This window comes from Argopecten irradians, chromosome 4 (genome assembly GCF_041381155.1).
Source record: "Argopecten irradians isolate NY chromosome 4, Ai_NY, whole genome shotgun sequence".
Classification (NCBI taxonomy): Eukaryota; Metazoa; Mollusca; class Bivalvia; order Pectinida; family Pectinidae; genus Argopecten; species Argopecten irradians.
The window spans coordinates 15,021,130-15,040,194 of record NC_091137.1 but is presented as its reverse complement, the minus strand read 5'-3'; the positions used below and the strand labels follow the sequence as shown (position 1 = coordinate 15,040,194).

Here is a 19,065-nt window from a genome sequence, read left to right as displayed (position 1 = left end):
TCTCAAATTTTATATGTAGTATGTTTGAAAAAGTTTGAAAAGTAGAGAAAAGATCCATCTTTCCTTTGTCAGATATAGATCATTCTTTGGTGGGCGCCAAGATCCCTCTGGGATCTCTTGTTTATAAGTCTACCTTCCAAAATGTGCAAGTTGTTATTATAAACACCTTACAAATGAATAATTTTTGAAGGTAGATAATTAAATGTTAACTCTTTGGGCCAATAAATTTAGGATCTTACTGGAGTGTTCATTTCATATGAGATTTTATGAAACGAGTCCAAGAAAATTTATTTTTGTGATCGTTGGCAAGCAAAAATAAAAGATTTGAGATGAGTTTCATAAAATCAAATATGAAATGAAGACAAATTTAAGATACTTTTTTATCACATAACTACAAATACCTACATAACAAAGAATTTCAGGTCAAAATTTATTCCGAAAAAAATCTCGCTAAGGCCGCCATGTTGTCCCCCCGTCATCGTAATCCTGACATCATGTCAATTTATTGTTGCTGTCTGACATCACAATGCATATCGAGCCAATCAAAATCGCTCCAGGTCATATTACACTAGTGACATACGCAAAAATATTACACTGGCGAAATCACTGGATACAGGCAGATTATTTGATCAAGTTGGTTATGTTGTGATATAATGGCTTCTTAAATATTACTTTCTATCACACGGTAAAGTGATGTTCCTCCAGTAATCGGTTTTGGATCATGAAACCATGAATATAGAAATACCCATAGAAACCATGAATATAGAAATACCCATAAAAACCATAATTATAGAAATACCAATAGAAACCATGAATATAGAAATACTCATAAAAATCATGAATATAGAAATACCCATAGAAACCATGAATATAGAAATACCCATAAAAACCATGAATATAGAAATACTCATAGAAACCATGAATATAGAAATACCCATAGAAACCATGAATATAGAAATACCCATAGAAACCATGAATATAGAAATACTCATAGAAACCATGAATATAGAAATACCCATAAAAACCATGAATATAGAAATACCAATAGAAACCATGAATGTAGAAATACTCATAGAAACCATAAATACGTGTATATGACTTCCCATGGAAACCAAGAGTGTTTTATAAATCAACTTATCATCACATGCAATTACAATTTGATTACATTTTGCAAATTTTGAGAATGATGAGGTTTTGTGAATATTAAATAGCCCTTTCCAAAAAGTTCGACTTTTTTAAAATCGTAAATTGCAAAATCAAATCGCCATCATGAAAAAATTTTTGGGCATGAAATGCAAAACAAAAATGCTGCGAAAATAATTTGATTTACAGTACATTGTACATGAAAATAATTTGGGAAAATATCAAATAAAACAATAACAACAATATCTACATAAATTTCTTTATTTTTTGTTTTCTTAAAGAAATTGTGATGTCTATAAATGAAATATACAATGTTGCCATACCAACATAGTTACCATGGCAAGCTGAAGTGACCTATGAGTGTGGCATCAAATGTAGGCTAATAACTTATCACTGTACAAAATATCACCTACAAAATGTGTCCTGTTAGTAGTACAGCTCTCTACCCAGTTTAGACAATGTTTCTTGACAATGGCTGTCACAGATTAAATTTATACACGGGTAATGGCTTGTTATTACAAAATAAGCTCTTTGGAAATTGAGAATACCACTGTCAAAATATTAAATTACTATGAAAACATTGCTTTAGAATTCCACTGTTTCAAAATACAATCATTGAATAATGAATTGATGACGAGACATTAACTGGCCATTTTTATGGTATGAAGAGGTTTCTTTCATCAAGCTGAAAAGTTACTCTGATATATAAACATGAAAATGGTTTAACAAAAGTTTACGTAGAGCTGTAATACAATGAGACACTTCATTCTCTATTGAGTAAGATTCTGGTAATTAAACTCTCAACAATGTTTAACTGATAATAACAATAAAAACAAACTTTATATAACAGAGTGTGCCTCTGGGGGTACCACATGGTATACAATTGGCACCACAAAGCACTATTAACTCCTCGCCACACATTAATCTGACTGGTAAGGAAACTTCCATGTACAATTTCCCATTATAAATTAGGCTCATTAATGTAATCTATTCTGCATGTATATTTATACATGTGAAATATAAAGTTTTGTTCATAAATTGCAAGTGGTGTTTTATTTTAAAGTTTCCGTCAATTTGATCGTTTTAAATGACACCACTGTCAAATTTGTTCATTTTTAACACTTTGCTCTGATACATTTATATGTATGTTGAAAATTTCATTATAGAATTTTGTGCATCAGCTTTCTCAAAAAGACTACAAACAGCAATGAAAAATATTAGTCAACTTAACTTATATAATGAGCACAGTCTCTATGTAAAATATTTAAAGCATCCCTACATTTAATCTCTCAATTGTGTCTGTAATATTGATATAAATTAAAAAAGTTAAATAATACACAGAACTTACCGCGCGTATATGATACAATGTTCAATTTTCTTGTTCATGGCACATTGTTAAACACTTAGCACATCCCTGTGCTAAACTTAGTGTCACATATAAAAACTTGTAACAAATACTACTTCATAAGAATCTCTTAATATTGGGAGATATCATCATCATGTTATCATAATACATACTTCATGCTAGTGAAAAATATAATATATAAAAAAACATCTCATTTTAAATTTGCTATAAAGTCACAAGATAAAAAGCTTGATGCCAATTGGTCATAGCTATAAACCATATCAAAATAGCGATGGGCTTCCAACTTATAAAAAGCATTTCAAAATAAATTGCAGAATTTCATTAAAATACAATATCAATGTACTTTGGTTTATGATAAAAAAATACATATAAAAATGTGTTTTGGTACTGGTTAAAACTGTGGGAGTACTGTGTGGATCGATACAATGTTTAGCCAAGGAAATAGCCTGTCTAGGTGGGATCTTTGAGGACACGGAATTCCACAATAAAACATAAAAAAAAATCATTTAAATGCACCAATAAGACCTTTGCAAAAGTTTTATGTTGTGTAATTTTTGTAAGTGCATAACGAAATCGGGGTAGGCAATTATTTTGTGGTGAATACAGTCCCTAGACCAGATGATCTTCCCTGGTCTATTTAAATATAATGAGTACATACCAGAAATGTTTTAACATATATATATATAAACCACAGAATAAAATATACAGTACTCCCAACATGGACTCCTGTTTTAAAACCATCAATTAATGAATTAGTGTGGAAAGCAACATAGATGATGCTTTGTTCAGTATTTTGTTTGTAAACAGTATCTTGTTTAAATGAACAATGTTTACATGTTTACAATTTCGATGTTTTTGAAGACGGCTTTAGGTCAGGGACCTGCTCTAACTATAGCACCTTGTATTCTATTTTTTTTGTGTTGAATTTATTGTTTGTACAATATTAATCAGAATAATATGCTAAGAGGCATATCAATTTGTAAAAATCATTCTTCTAAAGTTCAGAATGGAAACAAAATGCAGCAAAACAAAACTTTCTACTGTAGAGGACTCGTCAAAAACTTGTGTTGCCTTGTTTATCACAACACAGCTCCCTTCTTGTCTATGAAAATAAACAAGCCCTTGATTTCCTACTGAAGTGATACACCATTGTATGATACACCATTGTAAGCCATTAGTTTGTAGTCTTAATTCACTAGCACTTTTTATAGTGGACAAATCTTTATCGGTGGATAAACAGTATACATATAGATGAAACCAAGTCTGACTCCACATTTCAATTGGTCTTAGAAATATAAAATTGTAATAGCTAAAACAGAATTTAACAAAAAAAAATTAACAGAAAAAAATCCCCATTAATGCGTACCATGTATTTGGGTAACACAATGAGTCTTTGGTTCAACCTAGATTTGTGTGGCAGAAAATGGTCAGGGGGAGACAACTCCTCATTACACTGTAGAAACTTACAAAAATAGTTATGAACATTAGATATAACATCTTCGAGTGAGATCTCGTGGTTATATAGTCTATATACCTACAATGGCGGAATGAGTGCACAAATGTGACTGGACGTCAGCATGCATTTGTCAAATCTATAAATAGACTACCTGTGCATTACATACCCCTTTAAGTATCCCCTTGTGTGGACTCTCTAGCTTGAAGCTCGAAAGATAGAGGGTCACAAAGAGGGACTGCTAGAGCATTTGTCACCATTTCCACACATCCCAATGTCATTATATAAACTTTAAATTAAAAGTTATCTTTTTTGTTTCAAATAAAGTTCTTTTCTAAAAAAATCCCAAAAAATATAATGAATTGAATGATTTGCAGTGGAGTTGTGGAAATGATGACTTAACCATTAGAATCAAACATATGTAGTACATGGACACAATGCTGACGAAATATATATTACACCTTTAGTATGACAGTCACTGCTGCCTTTGCACACATCTATACAGAGGAGTGTGATTGATGACGATGAAGATGATAAGGATGAAGATGGTCCCTTGGTGACCGGGGTCTCCCAGTGGGAGACCCAGGCTGTTCTGTGACTCCCTCTTTATATATATATCCCCTTGTAGGGGAGACACAGAGTTATAAATGTCTTGTCTCATGTAGAGACGTATAAATGCAGAGATCCACAGGATCAGGAAACTGCTGGTACACTGAACACGGTATGTCGACATACTGGCTGTCCTAGATTAACATGAACTCACAGGCCTCTAGAGCATGCTCCAAAGCTCCCAGAGCATGCTGTTGTCCCATGGCCTAGAGTATGTTTGCCTCTATAAAACATTTTGCATACACTTTGCCCTATAACACTTCCATGACTTAACCACAGTATTTCCTTTATCTCTATGAATAGTACATAGCATTCCAGAAACATACAGAGAATAATCCTGTGGAGGTCAACACTGTTTCTATTATAGCTCAGTGCTGTTGACCCTCCCTACTGGTCAGCAGTCTGTCACACACCAGCACTACACAGCCATATCACTAAATATACACTGGCTTGTTACTACGGTTCTGTAGTGGCTGGTCAGGACTTGAAATGCCTTCTGACCAATCCGAAATGGAGTGCGGTGAAGAACTTGACCATTGTCCAGGGGAATCGGGTGAGGGGGTTAGGTAGTGATCGGGCATTGCACCATGTATGATTTGGGGTGGGGATTCCATGCTATGTTGGGAAGGAGGGGTGGGGTATTGGTCTATGTACTTAGGCTGGTGAAGTTGACCAGATGACTGGCCGTAATTGTCTGTATACAGTGCTGGAATGTTCTCCACCACATTCGTACTAGGATATGAGAATTGTTCGTTTTGCCTGCTCAATGGGCTGTCGTGATTGCCACGCTCCTGTCTTGCTCTTTGTTGCATGGCTTGTATGTGAGTAGGAGATGTTGGGAAACTTTTCTTCATGGGTGATATTTTGTCATGGGCTGGACTTCCATTGGACTGCATACTGTTGGGAGGCGTAGGAATGGACACTGGAATACTATGTGGGGAAGTGGCCTGCGGCAGTGTATGAGGTGGTGTTGGCAGAGGTACCACATGTGGGTTCTGCATGTGGCCTTGGTGCCATAACACCTCTGATTGTTCCATTGTAGGTTCATACTGACCACTCCCTCCTAACATATTGTGGTCAGGCATAACCCCCTGGGGCAGGGCCAAGGGGTAACCTTTACCATACATACTGTCATAGGACGGTGGCGTCCTCTCGTACCCCTGGGGAGACTCTATAGAGTTCCCCGGGGACACAGTACCCACTGAAGAACCTTCACTACTATGAGGCACACAGTTTCTGTTAGCACTTTTCGCCGGCTTCTTTTTCGGCCGACTTTTCTTTGTGTGTCCATTAGAAACTCCGTTGGGAGATATAGGATGGCCCGGACTGCCATTTTTATTTTTGCGCGACTTTGGTTTAGACTGTTTCTGTGGCATATAATGAAGATGATTGGGCGAGGTTGGCATTCCATGAATGGATACATTGGGACTATTAGTGGGGTATTCATCGAGAAGCTGAAGTATATCTTGATGAAGTCGTTCACTAGCTATGTCTTTAGGAAGTCTGTCCATATGATCGGTAATATCACGATTTGCAAAATGATCCAGTAGAATCTTGGCTGTCTCGAAACTTCCTTCTTTTGCTGCCAAGAAAAGCGGAGTCTCGTCCTGAAAAAAAGAAATAAAACAATATTGATATATCTACTAGGTTTGCAATGCCAGTGTAGTTTATTTCAACCAAAATGTAGAATACAAATTTATTATAGCATCTTTTAATTCAAGTGCATTTTAGAATTATTGTACTATCTTACACTTGAAGACAACTGATAAAGCCTTTCGTTTAAAATCAATCCTATTAAAATTTTGTAGAAATAACAAATAAAATATCTTTCAAATTTTACTAACATTAAAGGACTTAATTCTGGTATAAAGAATAAAAATTGTGCCTACCTTCATGTTCTGAGCGTCGCGATTAGCACCGTGCTGTAGCAAGACTTGAGCAGCGTTGGCATTGTTGACAGCTGCTGCCCAGTGTAGAGCTGTCTTACCTACAAACGTATATAAAGAATAAAACAGTACAGTACCCAATTCTCTAACCATTGCTAGTGCTATACAAAAATCAAAATAATAAAACGGTCACAGTTCTCTTAACCATTACTAGTTCTATACAGATTTCATTAATATACAGAATGCTATACAGAGTTCTCTGTTATTGGGAGTTGTAGGTACTGAGAGTTACACAATTTCTTTGGAATTCTATCTTAAGACCTTCTTCATCAAGAACACAACTCTGCATAGTTCACTTAATCTGAAGAATTTGAGATGATTCAGTATGGCTGTGTTACACCAACCTTTTATTGATTAGGCTTTAACTTGGATAAGTTAAAGGCAAAACAGGTCAGTTTCAGACATTATTACATCAATGTAAACCAAATTCATTGTGAGACACATCGACAGCTAATGAAGTGACCTACCATATTCATCAGAAGCATTTATGTCGGCCTCAGCGTTTATCAGTTCCTCTACCATGCCTTCAGTAGCCAGTCGTACAGCTAGGATCATCGGCGTAGTGCCATCATTCATCTTAGCATTGAGGTGGGTGGACCGGTTACGTAACAAAATCTACAACAGACAACAAAATCTCAATGTACTCCAGGCATTATTTAAACATGACAAAGAATACTTTATAAATAGAAGAGAAATACCAACCTGGAAAACTCCCTGAGCATCGGCCGCGACGGCTGCATGAAGTGGACGTCGTCCAGTACTGTCTTCTGAGTTCGGGTCAGCTCCAGCATCTAATAACACCTTAGCAGCGTCAGCTCTAGCATACCTAGCAGCTAAATGTAGCGATGTCTCTCCTGTAATTCACAAATGTTTTAAAACACTTTGAAAAATAGAACCAAAACCATTATTTAGGTCTACCAGCTCCAAATCTCCCTCTAAATCTGACACTTGATGCCATTAGGATATCTTTTTGACCAACATACCTGTGCGGTCTGTCTGGGCATTGATTGCAGCACCTTGCATTAGTAGTCCTGTTATAATATCAACAGATCGATCCTCTGAATCTCCGCTCTCTCCTGACCCTGAACCACTCGAGTCATCGTCTACTCCGGAATCTAGACCGCCGCCACGGAATGATGCCAACATGAGTGGAGTAAAGCCATCAGGACCTCGCACATCCACATCCTTTACACCGCTGTGGTCCTCTGGTGGGGTCAAGGCCATGTCATTAGGGATGTTAGCGGCTGTTAGGTGCTGCTGGGTCCAGGGTCGCATGTCTGATGCTCGGTCATACTCGGGATCTTCCTGTTCAAGCTGAAAATACATCCCATAATGTCTATAAGATACTGGCTTTTACATACTGACTGTATAACATGAATAATAGCATCCTCTATAATATAGAGAACAAGAGGCTTTTACATAGCATCCTCTATAATATAGAGAACAAGAGACATAAGACATTAAAATATGGAGAATCATTATGGTGAATGTATGAATTATTAAGAATATAACTTATGTCTGTAAATTAAGGGTAGTTACCGCATGCTGCTTAAATAAAGACGAATGAATATCAGCATATTTACAGATTCTCACCTTAACTCGTTTGGTTTTCGGTGAGTGATCGTCGGGGTCCCAGGGCGGGGAGGTACAACCGTGGTGATCCATACCATCACAAACACCCTTCATATTCCTGTAAACAAATACAGCTAAGTATTACACCAGGGAACATCCAACGAGAACCAAAGATTTAATACCAAAGTCACATATTCCTAGAGAACATCCAGTATACAGCAAGCCAAAGATTTAATACCAAAGTCACATTTGAAACTCTTCATATCATTCAATGAGTTAAGGAAACGTATTTAAACTAGATTAGTTATCCTCTTACACAGATACTTACTTGCCCTCCTCGCCGTCAGGGACGCGGCGTTTAGACGAGTTGGTGGTGTCCTTTTGTGCATTGGAAGTAGTGGTGAAGAATCCCTCTGGGAACCAAGTATTTCCTGTAGCTCTCTTCCTGGACAGGACAATGACGATGGCTAAGGTTAAAACCAGCAGGAATACACCTCCAATGATGGCATACGTTACAAAATTGGCGTCAGCCTTACCAGAAACAGTTGGCTTGTTGGGATCAGTACCGGTTTTTTCAACTACAATATACAATAACAAAGTGGTATTTTCCTTGTTATCCTTGATGCATGTATAACAAACTTACATTTTCCAGACAAAAAAACTGTATTCACAATAAGCCATGACGCATTTCAACCTTATCCACGGAAAACAATAAATTAGTACAGCCAATGTTGGTTGATGTCAGCTCTAGCCAAGATAACAACAAACGAGCACACCCTATATGCTGGTTGTTTTAAGCTGTATCCACAGAGATGCCTTACCTTGTACCTGTCGGATGGGTACAGATGATTCCCAGCCACTCTGTATAGAGGCCACCAACACCTCAGCAGCACTGTCCACAGACGGCAAACAGTTATCCAACTGACAAAAACTCTGATCCAGAACCAAGTGTACTTCACTCCTGTAAAACAAACCGCAATTATATCACTTAAAAACTGTTTTATGTATGACTTAGGACGAGTTTAAAGGGCCACTACCTTTCCGAAACGGCTTTTAATTTTTAAAATGGGAATGTAAAACTAGATCGATAATTTTGTAGATTCGCAAAAGTTATTGACTTACCGTCAATACTACACTTATCATCATCTTCTGAACAATTAAATTTAAGTAAATATAATGTTAATTTTTTTTTAACGCGGGTCGTCTTATGATTCCCGCCGTTGACCTAAAAACCGCGCGGTAGTTGACTGCCACTGCGCCAGACGACAAATCAGCGACATGAATCTCCACAGTTATCATATATTACGCAGGAAATCTTGCATATGGTTGGTGTTGTTACCTCATCTAAGGCCATCGATATGTATTTTCTTATGGTTTTAATGTTTTTAAGAAACCTTTAATTTTTTTCTCCGGAAAGGTAGTGGGCCTTTAAAAGAATAAAAAAATTTGAGAAAAATTGATGATGAACACCCTGTTAAATATCCTACTTAGCATCTGAGTCACAGTGTAGATCCTACAAGTAGTGTTTACATTTACTTACCCTATGTAGTCATCATCAGGAACAGACCGCAGGCTACGTATCATGGCAAATCTCTTTGCTCGGGACCCTGTACTGACTGGGCTAGGTTTCCATGGATATACCATTTTTTCTCCTTGTTCTGTCAATTTGATTTTTACAATTATCTGAAGAAGCTGTCCTAGCAGCCGCAGGAACTCAGAAGAGTCCCGAAGAAATTCCTCGGGTGTCTTCATGACGACAAGCACCATGGTTCCAGGAAGAATGTTTGGCTTTGGATTACAGTCGCCTCCATCCCAGTTACAGGCTGTTGTATTACAGCCAGTGTCACAGTGACCATTCTTGTAATGTTTCTCACAGTATAAGTTATAACTGGGATTACAGGGCTCCTTGATGTTACAATCGCCTCCATCAAACAGACAATCAGGATTGTTACAGTCGAGGTCACATTGGGAGTTATTGTAAACGTTGTAACAGGCAACACCATTGCGGGGCTGGGAACACCTCTGCCACAACTTGAGGAATCCTAATGAACAGTCACCACCGTCAAACTCACAGTCCACAATAGCACACTCTTTCTGTAATAGTTAACAACAAGCATGCTTATGTAATATATATATCAAAATTGAAAAAAAACCAAATGATTTAATATTTAAGCATTGATGTCACTATTTTTTAACTTCATCAGGGTATAAAATAAATTATGTTTGCAAACTATGCGAATCCACATGGAGAATTCTAAAAGAAATCTGGAAACAAAATTTATTTCATAACCCATTGAAGTTAAGAAATAGTTATATCAATGCTTATAATTAATTTTTCAGACAACTTCGATGTCTCTATTGTGACATCATAATGTTGGGTTTTCCTTCCATTCTAGAATTTTTTCTTCATAGTAGTATGAAGAAAAAGCATCTGCCAATCAGGAAATCAGATTTAGTATAAAAACAAACAAAAATTAATTATTCACAAGTAAAAAGAAATTTTATTTCAGCCAAAATTGAATACTTACGTCACATATGCCATCTCCAGCTTTAGCAGCACACTCTGCCATGGGACAGGATGAGCCTCCGCCTGTCGAGGGAGTGGTGCTTTGATCTGTCCCAATACCCCCTGGGGATGCTGAGTCATATATATCACAGTTGACACCAGTATATCGGACAGGACAGTCACATTCGTATCGTCCTGTAAAATACATTTATTATTGGTAAGTACCAGAAACCATTCACACTCATATCGTCTTGCAATACATTACACTTATATGGTATACATTTATACTTATTCAAATATTGACTTATAAGCAAGCTTCTTCTGATATATCATCAAATCTTCAATGTGAAAGAGTTATCTCCCTTCAAAGTGAAAAGCTGCAAGAAGGCCCTAGCCAATGAAGCGAATACTCAAACATTTGTCTACTGCAACTTAACACTACCAGATGGTGCTAGTATCCATCAGCCATTACTTACCAGGTCTGTCTATACATGTTCCTCGTAGGCATGGCGATGACACACATTCATCAACTTCATCAATCTCACACCTGTCCCCAGTTATGCCTTGTTCACACATGCAATCAAATCCATGTGAACCGGGTACACACAAGCCATTGTTCTTACAGGGTGAACTTGTACAGGCACTGAGCTCACACAGGTCACCAAAATACCCCTGGAAAGTAGAAACCAAATCAATCAATTCAAAATATTTCGTCTTTTCTTCCATACATGTAAACAGTATTTTCTATTTTCTTCAAACACTGAATTTCCACAAAAACTTCTGCTTTTAAGCATTTTTAACCAAAAAGGCAATATGATTTGATACAAGTTATGATAACTATAATGATACAGATAACTGTATATACATTTATATACAAAGAGCTCTATTTTCCAAAGCTCAATGTAACTTACCCCCGTACAAGCACATTGGTAGCTGTGTTGGGCCTTGGTACAGGTGCCGCCATTACGACAAGGGTTGGGCATGCAGAAGTTCATAGGCTGTGCACAGTGAGGCCCAGTGTAGCCTGGCCTACAGTCACATCGGTAGTCATTGTTCAACTGGACACAACTAAAGGTTCCCTCGGGATCACACGGCCTCTGTGTCTGACATTCATCCACATCTCCTTCGCAGTGTTCACCAACAAATCCTGGAGGACATATACACTCAAAGCCACTGACTTTGTCCACACAGGTGCCATTGTGATGACAGGCCCCAGCATAGCAGTCTTCCTCGTTATATTGACATAGTAACCCTCGGGTGCCACGTGGACAGGAACACTGGAAGTCTGCAATCAGATCGTGACAGGTTCCACCATTGGCACATGGATTACTCGCACAGTCGTCGATATTCACCTCACAATTTACCCCCATAAAACCGTTTGGACATGAACACTTGTAGTTGCCAACGTTATCTTGACATGACCCGCCGTTCTGACATGGTGCAGAGGAACATTCGTCGATATCCTCCTCACAATAACTCCCTTCGTAACCTTGGCTACACTGACATCTGTGACTGTTGTTGACGTTAGTACAGATGCCTCCATTTTGGCAGAGTTCTTGAACAGGAACACCTGAAACATCAAACAAGTATTGATAAACATAAGGCTGATATAATGAATGCTTGTATGATTATGTTAATAAACATTTAGAATGAACATATAAGTAAAAGCTATGGTACTTACCTTTTATGTTAGCTGCAGCGAGACAGGTGACGGCGCTGATGTCACATCGGATTCCATTCCAGCCTGAGGCACACGTACATTTGTACATGTGAGCTTCCTGTGTGCATGTGGCGCCGTTCTTACAGGGGTTGTTGGTACACCAGTCGACGAAAGCCTCACATCGAGGCCCAGTCAGACCGTAGGGACAGTAACACTTGAAGGCGGAGCCGTGGTTATCACATGTGCCACCGTCCATACAGGGGTTAGAATCGCACGGATTGATACGATGCTGACAGTTGGAGCCAGTGTAACCCACCTCACACATACATTGATAGTCATTGATACCGTCCACACATCGACCTCCATGTAAGCAGGAGCTGAAAATTCATACAAAACAATACATATATCATTGCTGTCCTTGATATTATCAATTTTTAACATTATCAAATTGAAATTTTCTTTATATGTATTGATAAAAATATATTTTAGTTTATACTGTAAACCACCTGTGTTTCATGCGTGATACAATGTGGTGTATTAGAAATGGCAAAGGTACAATAGAACAACTTGTCACTAAATTACAAATGAAGTCATCAGTCATCAGACATGAACATCTGGTTTACAGTATCGTTCCTACATAAAAGTGGAGTCAAGCTTAACAGTCGTAATAATAATAATTTGGGAGACTAACCTGGACGTACAGTCATTGTCATTGTTCTGACAATGAACGCCACTAAACCCAGCCTGACAGGAACAGACGTACGAGTCGACATAATCCGTACAGACGGCGTTGTTCTGACAGGGGTTGGAGTTACACTCGTTGATCTCGATCTCACAGTTGCTACCTGTATAACCTTTACGACATACACAGGTATATTCGTTAGTCTTGTCAAAACACGTCCCGCCATTCATACAGGGGTCAGGGAAGCAATCATCATGGTCTATCTCACAGTATCTCCCCTCAAAGCCCATACTACATGTACAGTTGAAGGAACCAATGGAGTTGGTACAGTAGCCGTTAATACAAGGGGAGTGGTTACATTCGTTAATGTCCTGATGGCAGTAACGACCTGTAGACAATAAACACATACAGTAACGATCAAGTGGAAAAATAGGTTAAATTACAAGCGTAACTCAATATATGAAATGGTATGAATACATTCTTTTCCATCAGTCAAACTTGTTATATATGACTCTTAAAGGAAACAAAAAATTATGGTCATAAATGACAGGTGGTCTCCGAAAACAAGTTATATATATAGGAAGAGTGTTTCCAATTGATTCTTTGATTACAGGTGTTAAACAGGTGGTCATCTAGGCAGGTTAGCCTGTATATGGTCTAAACTTTACCTGTGTAGCCAGGATGACAGCTACAGGAAAAGTCGTTGTAGTCGAAGTCGTTAGTACAGGTGGCCTGGTTAGTACACGGGTTAGAGCTGCAGGGATCCATCTTCTGGTCACAGTTAGTACCAGTCCAAGGAACCTGACAGTGACATTGATAGCTGTTGGCAAGGTCGATACAGCTACCATGGACACAGGGATTACTCCGACACTCATCTATGTTAATCTCGCAGTTGATTCCTGACAAATACAAACAGATGTTGATAAAATGTTTACAATATTTTGAACAAACTCTGGAATCAACAAGGGTGTAAACTGATTCTCCATGGGGGATGATTTAACAGAGAATTTGTAGAATTATCATTTGACAAATGCAGTGTAAAATTGATGAGAGGTAGACACTTACCTGTGTAGCCTGGTAGACAATTACAGCTGTAGCCTCCGAGGAATTTCACACATTCACCACGGTGCTGACATGGATTAGATTGACAGTAGTTCTTCTGTGTCTCACATCGAGCTCCCTCGTACCCATCCAAACAGAGGCAGTCAAACCTGTAATCAGGACCACAAACAGTTATCTCCCTTTGTACCATCAGGATTTGTATTTCATTTGTGTTTATGTTAAATTTCTCCCTTTTCTTTAATATTTAACACCAAAAATGTCTTAATATGACACAAGATCTCTGAGAATATCTTAAGTTTTTAACTTATATATAGTGTATGCGTACCTGTTGACACCATCTTTACACCGACCCCCATGTAGACACGGATTACTGGTACACTCATCAATGTTGGACAGGCATTGTTCGTCATAATAACCCGCGGGACAGTTACAGCGGAACCCATTAATACCATCCACACACTTTCCCCCATTGTTACAGGGATTGGACAGGCATTCATCAATGTTTATCTCACAGTTTTTCCCTGTAACAAAAACAAAATATATCATAATTATCAAACATTAATCAAAATCTACCTATACATAGAAACATCATTTAAACTCATATCCAGTCATACACATTTACACAATTCAGGAACTTTTTTTCATATCAATATCTCGAAGGTAAACATTGTAAGATCTATCAAATTAAAAAAAATTAAATTGCTTTCATCCATTCTATGATATTGAACTCCAATCTTGTACCTAATCCCCTTTACGATGACACCTAAAGCATCTTATTGTGTTATTTTTTACTCGTTAATGAGAGAATTTTACCTGAGTAGCCGGGTTCACAGGTACAGGAATAAGTGTTGATACCATCATGGCAGACTCCGTCGTTAAAACAGGGGTTGGTAGCACATTCGTTATGATTCTTTTCACAATTCATACCTTGAAATAAAGAAAACAGTTTTTATTATCAAAATTTATAGGCCAAACAAGGCATTGGAAGTCAAACATTCATATATTCATTCAAAAATGGGTATCTACTGTAAATGTACTTTGAAGTGCTAATTCATGTACACGGCTAAATTTTGTACCAGGGTATTTTACCACTGAATTGCACTGAAATTTATCTGCTCTAATAAATCACAGTTTACATTGATTTTGCATTTGCACTAAAATCTGACTGCGATAAAATAAGTATGTTACAGTAATTAATCTCTATTGATCATATCAAAGTTATGAAAATGTTATTTCTGAGAGGAACCTGTGTTTAATTATTCTCATGTAATTCTAAATTTTAATCTTTATTTAATCCTAATCAGTGAAAAGTTCCCTTAATATTAATCAGGATTTGGAAAGGCTAAATGTCTGCAGTTTGATTGGTACAGTAAACTTGAATTAGGGATTTGAAAATGAAATCTGTGGCTTTGTACGATAGCCGCGCACCACGATAATTCTGACCGGGATATACACAGATGGAAATGCAATGATAATCCCTCTAACCCGACATTAAACAGCACCTGATCTTACACAGGCTTTAATGAGCAAGTCTCTTAGAAAATCTTATAATTCATTTGAATATAATCAGACAAGGATCTTCATATAGTGTTTTGTAACGTGAGTCAGAAAACATTCCACATCTTCAGCAAGATCACTGATAAAACTACCTAATCTGTAAAGAATAACTCTGTGAATTGATGAATCATTCGTTAACCTATTATCATAGCAATATCTTGTCAATATAGCTTTTTTTAAAACCTTCATTTTTAAAAGGTGTTTCATTTGATGATTTTGAATTAACGGGTAAATGTTATCTATAACAGGTATACAGATTACCAGCTTTAGAATCACATACCTGGTATATCTTTATTTTACTTATAGAGAGATGGAATCGCATATATTTTATTTTCAATTATCAAGTATCTTGGTCGTGGGAAAGGTAAGTTTCTGCCGCAGTCTTTCACATCAAATTAAAATCCAAAATATTTAAGTCCACTTTCTACGACTAATCTTAGTATCAGGTTTGACTTTAAGTTTTAACAACCAAACAAAGGCTACAATCAGGATAATACAACTTTTTTCAATCTTTTAAATTTTAATCCTCGAGGCAAGTTAGTGAGTTGTAGCGATAGGACAAAGGGTTCTACCTAACGATAGGTATAGAATTATAGGAGGGGATTAGGGCAATTTGTCATGTTATCTCACTCACGGAGGGTGACTCACCGTGTACCTCCTACCTGGGACGACCCAGTTAAACCTCGCATCACGCTCTATTGAGCACAGATCTGATTTAGGTACATTTAAATACCAGTGCTGGTAACCTCTACTGTGACACAATTTCACATCATAAAATATTTTACCTCAGCACACACAGATATCGCTACCTCAGAACCTTTCTTACAAGCACTTTCACAAATATTGCAATTAGATTAATACCTGGATCTAATATTTTATACATTACAGACCTTCCAACCACATTTTCATGGCACACTCATTACTTTTCACATTATAATAAATGCACGTTTTTGCCTTTTGTCTTTTAATTTCTAAATTGATATTAACAAGACCTTTTATCAAACATCAATGATCAAAATCTATACATAACCTTGGCCCTAATAATGTAATTGTGAGATACCACCAGGATAGAGTGATTGTTAGATAGATGCTGTATTATCTACTCTTCTTCATACACTGCTACAAAATGATTCAGAACTTTTCTTTGCTATCATATCTGATTTTCATCTTGTCAAACCAACTACAAAGAAGATTAAGTCATAAACATGTCTCATTTTGGATCATTTACCAATTAATGTGTAGAACGTCTGCAATGAAATCTAATTGAGGATAGAAACAGTATTGAGAGATGAGTCAATGTGATCTGTAATGGCGTCACGATAAGTATAGGGTTTACTGTTCCTTTCATCGTCCTCATCCTCCGTCACACCCCCATGAACATCACATTTAGTACATTCATGTATGAATGAGACATCACTGGATGTATATAACGTTGTGTTTATTGAGCCATTGAACTGTGAGTAAGGATATCATGTGGATTTATATTATCATACGTGTACGTGACACAGGTAATCGTAATGTCATAGATGATATGATAATTTAACAACAGGTGCATCTAGTGTTAATTACAGCAATAAAATGGAAGAATTATCCTGTAAAACATCAAATTAAATTTAGGAGATTCTGACGTCAACACCATAAGACTGCTGAAATTGTTTGTAACTTATTCTGTGATGATCTTATAATGTCCATTAGAAAACGTCAAAACGTTAAGACTTGATATACTGCGAACTTTTGATTTCAGAACTTCAGGTATCAGAATTTCCTTCAGCTAAGTAACGCTGCTGAAACTGACGGAGTAAAACAGTAATGACTGCCTTGACAGGACCTTACCTGATGTTCCTAGAGGACACTGACAATCATAGCCCCCGCCGTCTTTGAGCTGGACACAGGTACCCCCATACTGACATGGGGACGCGTCACATTCATTAATATCCTGGTCACAGTGTTTGCCTGTGTAACCACGGTGACAGTCACATCGGTAGTCTCCTTGGAGATCCACACAATTACCATTGTGACAGTTGATGCCAGCACATTCGTTGATGTCCTGTTCACATCGAACGCCAGTAAATCCTAACGAACACAATTCAAATTATTTACAATTTAAAACAATACAAAGTCACTCCATGGTTAATATTCAAGATGTCATTGAAAAATTCAATACACATGAAAATCAATTTGAAAATAATTCTTGAAATTAATTGCATTCAATGTTCTTGGGTAATAGTTTCATCATTTGCAGGGGTTTGGGTATAGAAAACAGAGTCTTGTACAACAGGCAAATCAAGATAGAATAACATTCATCAGTATAGTCATATAGCAAGTAGTGTATAGCGTAAGCAATTATATCATACATAGCATATATAGGTTTTATACGTCATATACAACTGTAAAAGTAAAACATGTATACATTACAACTGGTAAGGTAACATATACGGGTTCCATACAGGTTATTGATATAAAAAGTTTTTACATATATATTATATCAGAAGTAAGGGGGTCACCAAAATACGCCAGAAAAATTATTGTACAAAATATAGGCCTGTAGAACTAATGAGGAAGATTTTGAGGTTGTTACCATGGTTACAAGGGGAGGGGTCATTATATAAGGGTGGTTACCATGCAAACAGTTGCAGATATATCCGTCAATGGTGTCATTACAAATGGCGCCGTTGACGCAAGGGTTACTCAGGCATTCGTCAATGTTGAGACTGCAGGTGGTACCGGTAAAACCTGGGTACAGAAGGACAGGCAAGATTGTATAAAGGTCACACAGATACTTCTATCTGCTGTTTAATAATACATTGTCACACAGAGTATTTCTATCTATCTATAGTTTTATGGTATTTATCCACTTAATGCATTAAAATGTCTATTTTCCTTAATTTCTTATTCTAATTCAGAAATACAAGACAATCATCAAGTTGATATATAATTATCTTATGAAAAATAAAAATTCTGATATACAAAATCAAAATCAAACACACATTAAAATCAAAGACACATTTTTCAGAGATTTATTTCATAGAACATTATCAATGAGTAATAAATCTTTATGTAGTGTATACCTGCTGGACAGAAGCAGCGGAATTTGTTGATTTGATCTTCACATGTACCACCGTTACGACATGGCTCTGTGGCACACTCGTCTATTTCTATCTCACACATAGAGCCTTCGTATCCTGTCAGAAACAAAAACATCCTGCATGATAACCAATGTTTAAAAGTTAAAATCTAACATAAATACATTCATCTATATTTTATTTTCATTGTCCAAAATAACTGGATATATATATATATATTTTTTTTTTTAAAGTTTAAAACAATTGAGAAGTAACACATAAGATTAAATAAATGATGTCAATAAGATATGATAGTTACAGCATGGTAGTATGTGTTAAGTAGGTGAAGTAGTCCAGACTGGCCGTACCCAGTCTAGTGTGTAACAATTGGTAAAACGACACCTTTCCTCATGTTTTGAAAGCAAAATATCATTTTTCATGAAATCC

The 19,065-nt window shown here is 36.9% G+C and overlaps 1 protein-coding gene across 3 annotated transcripts in view; it reads right to left on the bottom strand.

Moving 5' to 3' along the window:
- Positions 1-1,388: 1,388 nt before the first annotated feature.
- The window catches only part of LOC138320707 (neurogenic locus Notch protein-like), an 83,374-nt gene continuing 65,697 nt past the window's right edge, over positions 1,389-19,065 (bottom strand). For 2 of the 3 annotated variants that reach the window (XM_069263877.1, XM_069263879.1), the window contains 21 exons: positions 18,625-18,738; positions 18,176-18,289; positions 17,390-17,629; positions 14,813-14,926; positions 14,325-14,520; positions 14,003-14,148; positions 13,606-13,836; positions 12,947-13,325; positions 12,277-12,632; positions 11,507-12,165; positions 11,072-11,267; positions 10,618-10,790; positions 9,630-10,183; positions 8,911-9,050; positions 8,418-8,667; positions 8,111-8,207; positions 7,501-7,831; positions 7,220-7,371; positions 6,985-7,132; positions 6,461-6,558; positions 1,389-6,178 (listed from right to left, as the gene is read on the bottom strand). In XM_069263877.1, coding sequence (XP_069119978.1) covers positions 5,006-6,178; positions 6,461-6,558; positions 6,985-7,132; positions 7,220-7,371; positions 7,501-7,831; positions 8,111-8,207; positions 8,418-8,667; positions 8,911-9,050; positions 9,630-10,183; positions 10,618-10,790; positions 11,072-11,267; positions 11,507-12,165; positions 12,277-12,632; positions 12,947-13,325; positions 13,606-13,836; positions 14,003-14,148; positions 14,325-14,520; positions 14,813-14,926; positions 17,390-17,629; positions 18,176-18,289; positions 18,625-18,738 — 5,861 coding nt within the window. In that variant the 3' untranslated portion in view covers positions 1,389-5,005. The remainder of the gene's footprint in view (positions 6,179-6,460; positions 6,559-6,984; positions 7,133-7,219; positions 7,372-7,500; positions 7,832-8,110; positions 8,208-8,417; positions 8,668-8,910; positions 9,051-9,629; positions 10,184-10,617; positions 10,791-11,071; positions 11,268-11,506; positions 12,166-12,276; positions 12,633-12,946; positions 13,326-13,605; positions 13,837-14,002; positions 14,149-14,324; positions 14,521-14,812; positions 14,927-17,389; positions 17,630-18,175; positions 18,290-18,624; positions 18,739-19,065) is intronic. The other variant, XM_069263878.1, reaches the window with a different exon arrangement.